Raw genomic sequence first — 13,069 nt, forward strand, 5'->3', positions numbered from 1 at the left:
TAAAGGAATATGGGTCACAGTGTATACATAGCAGCTTACCACTAACTGGCTGTTGGGACATACATGGACTTTACAATTTACCATTTAGGCATTTAGCAGATGCTCTTATCCAGAGTGACTTACAATATGGATTTTAGCACTTGTAGTTTGCAAGTGCGGTATGACACACAGCAGTATCCCTCGCTGATCTCTCTGATTACATAATCATGCGTTGACAAAGGTTTCAATGGAGACGATTTACTCATTAAAGGATTAAAAAGCATTTGCTATTAGAACACAATTGAATACTGACAAAAACCTGACCACTTCTGCTTAACAACTTGAGCCCTATATCCTTGTTTGCCCGAGCCCTGTATCACTGATTATTATAGACTGATTTAGTGTGTTTTTATTCTGCATAGTGCAGGCTAGTTGTATACGTGTAAACTATTGTATGCTGTCGTTCATTATTGGTGGTGCTTCTGTAATGTTACTTCTTCCCTTTGTATTGCTGTATTCTACAGTACTTTTCTTACTCTGTATCGGTAACTCTGTAACTCTAACTGCTGTGCTGCTTCTTGAAAACCCTGAGGGATCAATAAAGGTCTATTTATATATACTTAGTTGTACGATGAAGTGACATCATTTATGTTTATTGATTTCTCAATTTGACAAAAATATTTGTTGCCCCAAGAAAAAAAAAGGCAGTACAGTTATATCGAAACATCTTTAAAGAAAAACAAAAGACAATGGTTGCAATAATTTCCAATATTTTATTCCCAGAGAATATGAAATAAACAAAACCAAGACAAAAGGAGACAAAACTATATATTACATCCTAAATAAAACGGCCACGTCACTCTGACTCAAACATAACCATAAACAAACCTCAAACCTAGATCTATATATGTGGGCAAAAAAGGGACACAGGTAGGTAGATAGACCGATACAGAGATCTCCATACATGGGCACAAAGGGGAGACAGACAGACGGGTACAACGTCTACTCTGACAAAGCCTCTGACACTATGACTCAGACATGGGTCGGATTGGCGGTGCAAAGGTGTCTCTCTCTCTCTAGGTCATCCTCAGACTCAGACTCAGACTCAGACTCCATCGTTGCTTCCAGTCATCCCGGTTCTCCATACATCTGACCAGTTCGTTGGTACTTAGCGCTCCTGCATCATTCTCTTACATCCACGTATGTTAGTGTGGGACGTCCTCGTGACCGATGCCCGTGCGTTGGTTCCCAGTAGCACCAATTTGCTGGCTGGCAGCTCTAGCCCCCGACACTTTGACTCAGACATATGGGTCGGATTGCCGGTGCAACGGTGTGAGGGCCGTGCAGCAACCTGAACCTCTAGTACAATTAAATAAACCTAAACCTAAGTAAATACACAAGATCCACATCAGTTACAATTTGTAGATCTATTTTTAAGATGTTGTAATTTCATTCTGTGCCCATAACAGGGACGCCAGGGTTAATGTGTTTAAGACATTACCTTTAGTAAAACGTTTTTTTTTGTGAGTGGGTTGGGGGAGTGGGGGTTGCAGGAAGCAGTCCTCACGCCTCCATTTACAGTAGAAGACATTTGCAATCGCATTTCTTTTTTCCCCATCGTCGAGGTTTTAGTGCCAGCCTGGTAGCCATCTCTAAAACTTCCCTCACACCATCCTTTGTTTTTGTAGAGCACTCCATGTATCCAAAGGCACCGATCCTGTCTGCCATGTCACGCCCCTGCTCCAGTGTCACTGGTTCTTGCTTCATTTTGGCCAGCTCCCTGCAGGTGTGCTCGTCATTGCGCAGGTCCTTTTTATTTCCCACCAAGATAATGGGAACGTTAGGACAGAAGTGTTTAACTTCTGGGGCCCACTTTTCTGAGATGTTCTCAAGACTATCCGGATTATCAATGGAGAAGCACATAAGAACAACATCAGTATCTGGGTAAGAAAGAGAACGCAGTCTGTCATAGTCCTCTTGACCGGATGTGTCCATAAGCTGTAGCTTGACCTGTTCTTGATCCACTTCAATTTCCACGTAATAGTTATCAAACACTGGAGGTACATAAAGCTCTGGTAAGTAGCCCGAGAACACAATGAGTAGACGCCGCTTCCCACTATATCCATCTCCCACTGCGACCAGCTTCTTTCTAATTGCTGCCATAGCGTATGATCACCAGTGAAATGTTTTCTAATGCTTTTGTAGCAGGATGGGCATTGTCTCCCACTCTGCCCACTGCCCACGCTCCTCCCACTCATCAGTGGGCTGATTGTATCAATGCAGTCGCCTTTCCGACCTCTTTATGCGTCCCCTCTGTGTTTGTAAACGTTGGGCTTCGTTCTGTTTCAGTTTCGCTACTACCTGGGGCCTATTTCACGAAAGCAGAATTAAATTATCCTGGTTTAAAAGGCAAATCCAGGTTTGACACGCCTGCGCTGTTCAGCTTGGTTTATTCAGTTCCACGAACGCTAAGCCGGGCTGAGAAGGAGCGGCTTTGTCGAGCCAGGATCGTTAAACCAGGCTGAATGTGCGTTCACGTATTCCTATAAAAGACCATGAAAGTCGATAGCAGAATCCTTGAACTTGACCAATCATGGAGCCCAAAACCAGAGCGGCGTTCTTCTCTGTGGCTGAACAGCAGCACTGCAGCAGCTCATGGAATCATACAAGGAAGTAAAATGTATAATAAGCAAGAAAGGAAACACGGCCGCAATAAATATAGATCCAGGGAGAAAGCGTGGCAAAGTATTGCCGACAAATTTAATGCACAAGTTGTCCAAAAATATGCAATTAATTTATATACAAGTCCATAAATATATAATTCAGTTAGGCTTAAACATGAGGAGTTTAAGTGAATGTTGGAATTATAAGTATAAACACTTAATTTCCAATTTCTAAAATCGAAGATCTACAAGTGAAAAGCTTGCCTTTTGACGGCCGGGGGTCAACGGGGGTCCAGGGGTACACGGGGGCCGGGGGTCAACGGGGGTCCGGGAGTATCCGCCCGCCCCCCCCCCCCCCCCCCCGTGTACTCCCGGACCGCCATTGACCCCCGACAGGTGCACGGGGGGCGGGGGTCAACGGGGGGCCGGGGGTACACGGGGGCCGGGGGGCCACGGGGGTCCACAGGGGGCCGGGGGGCCGGGGGTCCGGGGGTACACGGGGGGCCGGGGGTACGGGGGTCCATAAGACAATTTTTTTCCGGGCTTGTAGATCTTAGATTTTCGCATTAGAATTGAATAAGTGTGGAAAAACTCATAGGTTTACGATTGGAGTCATTGGACTAACAGCTATTTCACAAAACTTGAAGAACAAGGCACTGGATTAATAAAGCTTGGCTGGATTCACAGCTAAAATGCCATGGTGACTAAAGTAGGATTGCTTCAATTTTCTTTCGTGAAACCGAGTCATGGATAAACATAGGTTTACTGGCTAAGTTAATCTGCCAACTGCCAAGATAACTCTTTCGTGAAACCGATTCATGGCTGATCCTGAATAATTTAAACCAGGATAGCTGATTAAACCCGGTTTATCCCTAATCCAGGTTTCGTGAAACAGGCCCCTGGTAGGCGGGGGGCGTCACAACGTTCACTGTCAGTTTTGGTGTAGCTCCGAAGAGTAGGCTTTACAAATGTAACCAAATGGGCAACGAGTCCTCGGAATTTAATTAACTAATGTGGGAATCGAGGTGAATGTTGCACCCACTTTACCTGACCTAGGTTAAGACTTTGACAGGGGCCAATTTAGAATTGCAGCCTCCTGAAGGTGATTCTTTAGGGCAGTTTTGAAAGTGAGTAGGGTTTTACACTCCTTTACTCCTTTGGGTAGGGCATTCCACATTTTTGTTGAATAGCATGAGAAAGAGTTAATTCCCTTGTTTGTGCCAAATCTGGGTTGAACATGATCAGTGGAGCTACCTCTGGTGTTATGATTGTGGACTTCATTTACGTTTTGGAAGTATTTTGACAAATACAGGGGGATCCCAATGTTGTGTTGAATCTTGTAGACCAGGCCCATAGTAAGTTGCTGTACTCTGTCCTCAACCCTGAGCCATCCAACCCTAGCAAAGTGAGCAGGGGTTAGATGGGTTGTATGATTGAGGCCAAGAATTAGCCTTACCAGTTTGTTTTGGGATGTCTGGAGCCTTGTTTTTAAGGCCTTAGTGGTGTTGTGATACCATGAGAAGCATGCATAGTCGAAATGACAATGGATGAGGGCCCTTGCGAGAATCTTCAGGGTATTCTTACTGACTAGAAAGTTGATCCTGTACAGAAAACGTGTTCTTTGATTGACCTTTTTGATGACTCTTTCTGCCATCTTATCACCGGAAAGGTTTGCCTCCAAGATGGAACCCAGGTAGGTAATTTCCTCCTTTCTTGTGATAACATCGTCACCCGATACTGGAGATACTGGTACAACGGTATACATTCTATGCGTTGCCTCTTTGTGTATTTTAAAGTATTTTTAGTTTTGTAACATCACTGTCTTCTTGTAGCTGTGGTGCTGGAATTGTCCCCCGCCCTTGTCCCTGCATTGTGCTGCAAGAGTTGTGTGTGCATTCACTGCAAAGCAAAGTAGGTTTATGCTGTTTGTTCTTTTTTGAGTGGTGCCAACCACTCACAAGGACTGACTTTGTGCTTGTGTGTCTGTCCATCCGTCCGTATGTTTGCGGACGGCCTCAACATGTTTGTGTCTGGCCTCAACAGCTGCAGCTGATTGCAACACAAAGATACAACGTCCAGTGGTGAGCTGTGGATTTTTGAACTATGGGGGCTCTATTTTATGACGTCACGTGCGCGGGCACGTGCACGGGCACGTGCGTGCGCAGGCATGTGCACATAGCCACTCAGCTCAGTGCTACAGTAGTTGAAATATTGTATTCAACATGTGATTATTAATGTATTTATATTTCTTATTATTTTGTTGCATTGTTAATTTGTTGTTTTTATTTTTGTTTCAATTAATTAATTATTATTTTATGGACCCGACAAACCAAAAATGTTCTGTTGTTCTGTGCTGTACTAACAGTCAGTGGCGTAAATTGCCTTTTTTTTTGCCATGGGGTTTTGTATCAAAAGGGCCCTTGATATGGATGTATCATATGCAGCAATTTCACTGGTTTAAACAACATTTACAGTATGTAACCGACTGAGATAGCCTACAAGTCTAAAATTAAGGAAACACTCAGAAAACAGCCACAACTGTGCACATTTTGATCTAAATAAGATAACACTTAAAGGCTTAATATAATAACTAATGTATTTTAAATGCACTTGCATAATACATGGTCTTTAAATCTAAAACTTCTAGATTAATAACCAACACAAAGAAACCCGACATTGTGGACTTGCTGAAACCCCGTGAGCCAGTACGCCGGCTTAGATCCTCGGATAGAGCCCTCCTGGATCCACCCTTAAAGTCATTGTGTCATCCGGGGGGACCAGGCTTTTGCGGCCCGGGCACCGTTGCTCTAGAACGCCCAACCCATGGATCTTAGGCTAGCATCAGTGTCCTCTTTTAAATCGCTTTTGAAAACACATCTCATCTTATAAAGTGCTGTTTTAATGATTTTTTTCCCCCTTATTTCCATTTGTCTCTTGCTGATGTTTTCTGTTTTTAACATGTCTGTAAAGCACTTTGTAACTATGTTTGGAAAAGCGCTACACAAATAAAATGCAATCATTCATTCGTATATGTGGGCATAAAATGGACACAGATAAACGGGTACAACATCTACTCTGACAAAGCCCCCAACACAACATATCGGTCGGATTGGCGGTGTGAGGGCCGTGTAGTGGCCCAAACCTATTAGCACAATTAAATAAACGTACACATACATAAATACACAAGATCCACAATACAGTTACAATTTGTAGATCTATTTTTGCTATTTTGTAATTTAATTCTGTGCCAAAAACAGGGACACCAGGGTTAATGCAGTCCTCATGCCTCCATTTACAGTAGAAGACATTTATTGCCTTTCTTTTTTCCCCATTGTCGAGGTTTTAGTGCCGCCCTGGTGGCCATCTCAAAACATTCCCTCACACCATCCTGTGTTGTTGTAGAACACTCCATGTATCCAAAGGCACCGATCCTGTCTGCCATGTCACTCCCCTCCTCCAGTGTCACTGGTTCTTGCTTCATTTTGGCCAGCTCCCTGCAGGTGTGCTCGTCATCGCGCAGGTCCTTTTTATTTCCCACCAAGATAATGGGAACATTAGGGAGGAAGTGTTTGACTTCTGGGGCCCACTTTTCTGGGATGTCCTCAAGACTATCCGGATGATCAATGGAGAAGCACATAAGAACAACATCAGTATCTGGGTAAGAATGAGGACGCAGTCTGGCATAGGCCTCTTGACCGGATGTGTCCACAAGGAATAGCTCAACCTCTTTTTCATCCACTTCAATGTCAGCTACACAGTTATCACACCCTACAGGTACATGGACCTCTGGGAGCTGGCCGTTAATGAACACAATGAGTAGACACGTCTTCCCACAGCCTCCATCTCCCACTACGATCAGCTTTTTCCTAATTGCTGCCATAGCGTATGATCACCAGTGAAATATAAATTATAATGCTTTCAGGAGGGTCACTGGTATCTCAATACTAACCCCACACTCATAGGAGGGCTGGTTCTAAGCTGAGCTGACGCTCGTGTTATCACTATGATGACGCTATCCCTTTTTTGTTATGAGTATCAAAATGAAACTTTGATACTGATGGTAAATATATTCCTGGAGGACAGCTGACCAGCTGTCAGTGTGGTCAGATGTACTGTCCACATCCAAGGTTATTATAGTTCACATTCATTTTGACTTTGATTTTCAGTTTAGTTTTGGGTTGTGGGTGAGGTGGCTTTGCTAGTTTAGTTCAGTTTTTTTGTTTTAAAAGCTCTGATGTTAGTAATAAAATAAATAATATTCTGTTTCACACTTAGGTGTCCGTGCAAAAGCTAGACAGATAGCGTACACACTCCCAATAATAAAGCAGTTTCTTTAGAAGAGTATTGTCTTCAGTGTAGGTTGACATTGGGTTGACATTTTTTTGTAAGACTGTAAAACAAACAGAGAAATAGGGTTTCAGAAAAACATTCAAATCAATCTATTACAAACAAATAAGCTGCTACCTAGTAACAGTTAAGCTGATTTATTTGTTAAGCTATTTGTTAAGCTAACAAATAAATCGTACTGTTGTTGACTACTAAAAACATATACACATGATGATGTAATCACAGACAACAGTAGCTCACATGGCACATAGAAATGAGTAGAACAGGGGTCAGCAACCTTTTTGACATGAAGTGCCAAGTTTTACTTTTTTTGAGGCAGTGTGTTAATCAACATTAAGTTTAATTATGACACCACATCAAAATGTTATATTTCCAACTGATTTTGATTGTCCATAGGCTATACATTATTGTTGTCTTGTTCTTTAGAAATATTCAGGATGTAATGATCATTAGACTCAAGAGAGCAATAACCCCACCTCTCTCCCCTGTCACAGTTAGGAGTTTGAATGTAGAATTATGTGCAGGATGTAATTTGTATATAGATATGAGGGGATCTAATTTAACTGTCTAAACTTGTTTTGAATATTTACACTGGCACACTTATGCCAGTGTGCCAGTGATCAGCCTCCCCTGTGCCAATGTTGGCACCGTGCCTAATAGGTTGCCTACCCCTGGAGTAGACCAACAAACACTACTAGAAATTACAAAAGCAACTCATTTGACTACACATCACGGTTCAAACATTTTCTTACACACTTTGGCACAATAATATTTGAGTTTACTCACAGACATATCTACTCCAAGACACACAACATTGGAGAGCTGTGGAGAACACACTGCAGTAGGCCTATGCTTGCTTCTCAAAAGGCAACGAAGGAATAAACAATAAACTAGTTACTTTCACTTCCACTAAAAACTGAAACTGGAATATACCGTCTAAGAGAGAATTAAATAACACAAAGCAACCACTAGGTGGGGTAGAAATAACATTTAAAGAGGTCAGGGGCCAGCACAAATAAACAACCTAAAAGCCTAGTTTTCATTTTTATTTCAGTTAACTGTCCTCTTCTACCCCGGATTTGAACGTGGTTTCCTGTGCAAGTGCTGAAATGTTTTACCATCAAGCTAATAGAACCTGCCTGCTTGCTCAGGAGATAAATTGAATCTTGACCATCAGGTCAAAATTCGTGTCAGATCCTGTGTCTAGGTGAGACATGACCTTTGACACGATCCAAATGTCTCAATAGAAGAGCAGGGAGACAAAATACAACCGCCCCAATTGTATAAGTTATATTGTATTTAACATACTCTGCCATACAGATTGGACAAAAGTTACATAGAGCCGCTTTAACTAAAATGTTCTTTTCAAATTCTAACTTTAGTTATTTTGTTTTAGTTAACCCAGTCCACAGCTTTGACAAATATATATGGTCAAAGATAACCCAATTATATGGTTTCCGGTCTGGATTGTGTAGATTAATAACATGTGTTTCAAGCTGGTTAGCGGTCCTCCAGGAATATATCATATTATATTAAATGTATATTATATCTGTCTCATAACAATTTTGATATGCAAGACAGTGCTTGTTCTATTTTAGAACTCAGTTGGCGGCCATTCACTACAATGAGCGGTTGCAAGCAGCAACCATTGATGGTGAGCTCAGAAGGCACATCCTGTATCCATGGTACAATAATAATAATAATAATAATGGATGTTATTTATAATGCACTTTATATTCGTGAAGTGCTACAATAAGCATTCGCATAATAATAATAAAAAAGAAAGAATCATCACACCACTATAAAAGATCTAAGAAACCGAAACAAAACCTTTAAAACATGAGGGCATAAAGCCTAGAGTTAAAACCATTTGTAGCTAAAACAAATGTGTTATTAGAAAGGTAGGTCTTTAGTCCTCTCTAAGAGTCAACCGACTGAGGTGTTCTCAGGTGGACAGGGCGTTCCACAGTTCGGGGGCGGCCAAGCAGAAAGCCCGGTTGCCCATGGTACCTATAGGTTATATTCCTGACACCTACCAGGACCTCTAAGCACCCGTGTTCATTTCGTCGACTAAAACTATGACGAAAAATGTTCGTCGACTACCTTTTTGAACTGACAAAAACGAAATAAAAATTAAGCTATGATGACTAAAATTAAGACTAAATATATTGACAATTTTGTCAACAAATATGAGACTTAAATGTTACAGGGAGGGACGAGTGGAGAAGAGATCCAGTGGAACTAAAAGACAAGTCATATTATGTTTGGTTGCGCTCGGGTGTTGCGCTCTGAAAATAGCAGATCTACAAGCTCACAACGCGTCGTGCTGAGACGAGTTGTGAGCTTGTAGATTGCCTATTTTCAGCATGCAATCAAGTGTATAATCAGCCATTAGGACGCCATCAAGGCCTGTCAAAATACATTTGTGTCGACAAAATCAACTGTTGAACTGTAGAAGCTTACAACACCGGCGCGAATCGACGCAGCGTGAGCTTGTAGATCTGCTATTTTCACTAGGTCCCGGGCAAATGTCTAATTTCTCTTCAGGTTCTTGAGCTAAAAAGTTTGGGAACCACTGCACTGCTGTACATTACATTTATATTATAAAAAACTTTTAACTGCCTTCACCAAGTGAAAAATGGACAAACGTATATATTAATATTTATTGGTAAAACATTCTCAAACTGTCAACCTCCTGGTCTGTAATGTGTAAAAAATCAAATAAAAAATAAACTTGACAAGCAAACTAATAGACCGCTCAGTGCCATCCGCCTTTTGCACACTGCGCAGCCATTAAAAATCTTTAAAGAAAAACTAAATACAATGGAAATACAATTTCCAATATTATATTTCCAGAAAATATCAAATAAACAAAAAGACAAAAGGAGACCAAAATATAGTACATGGGGGGTGTTGTTGCATGGTGGGAGATCGCGTCATCGTCTTTGGGAGTTACGAAGATTACCACCGCCAACCCAATGACCTGTATATCCTAAACTCAAGTCCTAGCCTGAAGACGTTATGCAAGCTAGCTGTTATTCAGTACCGTGTGGAGCAGACATCAGGTGGGAACTGGCAGAAGAGCATCATGGACTGTGCTCATCTGTGGTTTACAGTATGAATCCGTGCCAGCAAGTTATTATTTTAGATTCTACTCAATGTCTTCTAAATCCTAACAGTCTTCTGAAAAACGTATGTTAACATGAAAGGAGGCAATCTTTTTTGTTGTTGTTGTGATCATGTGATTTCTGGGTGTACTCTTCTTCGGTGGTGCTTGGATCATTCACAGGCTTCATAAACCCCAGATGACTTGAGCACAGACAGTCCATAATGCTCTTCTGTATTGCAGAAAACACAGACACAATAAACCGGTGATCAATAGTGAGCAGTCAGCCGATCAATACGGTCCCAGTGTCTTAACTCATTGACTGCCAGATTTATTTCTGGCTGTGTTTTCCCACTGCCAGCGATTTTTTGTTTCTTTTTACCTTTTCAACTGGTCACAGAAAATGTATATCCATTATGATCGCTTGCCGACCGTTTGTAAACACACACGGTATCAGTGTGCCTCGCCCAGAGAAAAAACATTCCAACCGCAACAGCCCCTTGCCTTGTAATAGCATGTTGAAAATAGCATGTCTCGCGAAATGCAGGGCAAAAAAAAACTCAAGATGCAGCTGTTTTTCTGACTGTCATCCCCCATCTCTCTCCCCATTTCCTGTCAGTCTACTTTCCTATCAAAGGCAGAAAAAGACCCCAAAAAATATCTTTAATTTAATTGTTTTCATGGCAATTATTTGATTTATTTAACTTTTTATTTGTGAAATACTTTGGGAAAATGTTGGAATTCTTTTAAATTGTTTAATGTAGGAAACAAAGAAAAGAAGGATATTTACTCCCGACCCATAAAAATTGGTCCACGATCCGAACATGGGTCCCGACCCATTGTTTGGGAAAGCTCAGTGGTGTTCATGCTGTATTAAATAAGCCCATAACCTCGCGTCACCAGTCTTTCCACCTCGGAGGAAAGCCTGGTATGCGTTACTAAAGACCCATATGATCCGGTCTAGGCCACGCCTACTGAAAAAAAATGAAAAAATAATCCTCTTTCCGGATTGTGGCGATCCGGTTTTGCGGTGCCGCTTTGTTTTGGTTCCCCAATCCCTATTTAAATGGAATAAAATTTCCCCGTGGGATAATACGGATAATACAGACGCTAAATAGTCTCCGGAAAGTACACTCACATTTATATTAAAAAAATAAGCTAAACTACGCCGCATCAAGGATTTTATTAGGACGGACCTATTTTGGGGTGACGTCTTTCCGGATTGTCGAGATCCGGTCACCTGATGACGCGGTTGACGCACCTGGTGACGTAGGGCTACTTCCGCTCCCGACCGGATCATAGACCCGAAAAGCTTTGCTTCCCAGGCTAATAAGCCCACAGTGAAACGCTCCCACTGGACCTTTAAGACAATAGAGACACACGGGGACTACAAATTTCACGCCCACTTTTGAGACAGCGCCGCTACTCGAGGTCCGTTAGAACGATGAACTGCAGCTGCCAATGCATTCCCTATGAGAGGATATGAAAGTTAGCCTACTTTTAAAATTATCCTGCATTAACTGAAGACGATATTGATTTAAATAAAAATATGTTTCCAAATGTATGGAGTGTCTTTGTCAACATATCTTCTTGTTTTCTTAATAGTTGATGTGTTTCACATTTAATTTTCCACTTTAACGAGTTACCCATAATGCTAACACAGCAGAGGGTAGACAGCAGACAGGCATTTCAGTGACATCACTGTCTTTACGAGCGCCGAGCGCCGACCGATAGCGTACCCACTGTAGAGGCAGGAGAGGCAGTCGCCTGCCCAACTAAGATCTCGCCTCCCCTAAAAAAAAAAATAACCCGAAAATGTGTCATTGCGTGCTTAATGTCCTCAAAGTCACGCATCCAACAAGCTTTGAACTGAGCAGATTGGACCTTCTGTTCCAGAGATAATGACCAAAACCTATTGAAAACGGCCACTTTCGCCAGTTTTCTGGGTATTGAAAACCTCAAGGGATGCGTCCGTGATGCGACCACTTAAAGTCTGGATCTCCGATGCTAGCGGTTTTGACATACTGATGGAGTATATTATAGTATATTGTGGGTCGTATATCGAGATGAAAGATATGGGACATTAAAAAGGACAAATTAAACAAATGGGACAGATTATTAGAACACAAAAAAAATCGCTACAGCCTCAGTAGTTAACCAGTGAAATGACGGTATTTTACAATGCCTCTCATAGAGATTGCATTGAGAGCTGCAGTTCATCGTTCTAACGGACCCCGAGTGTCAAAAGTGGGCGTGGATTTGTAGGCCTTCCGCTTCCGGCCGTGTGTCTCTATCGGACCGTATTGATCGGCTGACTGCTCACTATTGATCACTGGTTTATTGTGTCTGTGTTTTCTGCGTTTTTTTATTGTTTAATGTAGAAAAAAAAAATGATATTTACTCCCAGTCCCGACCTATAAAAATTCCCCAGTTCAAATATGATCATGTTGGGGGGGTCACGGCCTGAAAAGGTGGAGAACCACTGCTCAACCACAGATTGGACAAATTACATTTTATTCATAAAAAAAATGCCTGTATAATTATTTACAACAGCTACAGTTATTATATTGGAACATCAGACTCTTAAAATAAAATGTGCTTTTATACTTAATAATTGTGAATAGGCCTACTTGAGTAAATGTACAAGTGAATCCATTGTGACTCCCCATAGCTGTAGTTATTTGTAGAGGTGGAAAGTATCTAAAGATTTGAATACATTTTATACACATGCATTATACCTTGCAAAATGGGACATTCTGCATAATAAGTACTTTTACTTCTGGTACTTTAAGTACATTTTGATACCAATACTTTTATACTTTTCTCAAGTACATTTTGAATTCCAGACTTTTACATGTACCAGAGTGTTTCTACATTGCAATATTGATACTTTCACTTAAAGGGGAAATCCACCCATTTTCAATATTTAACTATGTCATTAATATAGCATAAAGGAGTTGTGTGGAAATAAGAA

General features: G+C 41.4%; 1 protein-coding gene across 2 annotated transcripts; it reads right to left on the reverse strand.

Moving 5' to 3' along the window:
- Nucleotides 1–1,554: 1,554 nt before the first annotated feature.
- Nucleotides 1,555–6,522, reverse strand: LOC308093290 (transforming protein RhoA-like; the record flags this gene model as incomplete). Of its 2 annotated transcripts, XM_080439586.1 has the most annotated exons (2): nucleotides 1,555–1,989; nucleotides 6,367–6,522. In XM_080439586.1, 2 exons carry the CDS (start codon nucleotides 6,520–6,522, stop codon nucleotides 1,555–1,557), a joined length of 591 nt encoding a protein of 196 aa, XP_080295712.1. The 2 variants fall into 2 exon arrangements, with proteins under 2 accessions (XP_080295712.1, XP_080295711.1); XM_080439585.1 differs by lacking the exon at nucleotides 1,555–1,989 and having other exon boundaries at nucleotides 5,922–6,522.
- Between the last annotated feature and the right edge of the window lie 6,547 nt (nucleotides 6,523–13,069).

The sequence above is a fragment of the Gymnoscopelus braueri genome (assembly GCF_963280865.1).
Source record: "Gymnoscopelus braueri genome assembly, chromosome: 10".
Classification (NCBI taxonomy): Eukaryota; Metazoa; Chordata; class Actinopteri; order Myctophiformes; family Myctophidae; genus Gymnoscopelus; species Gymnoscopelus braueri.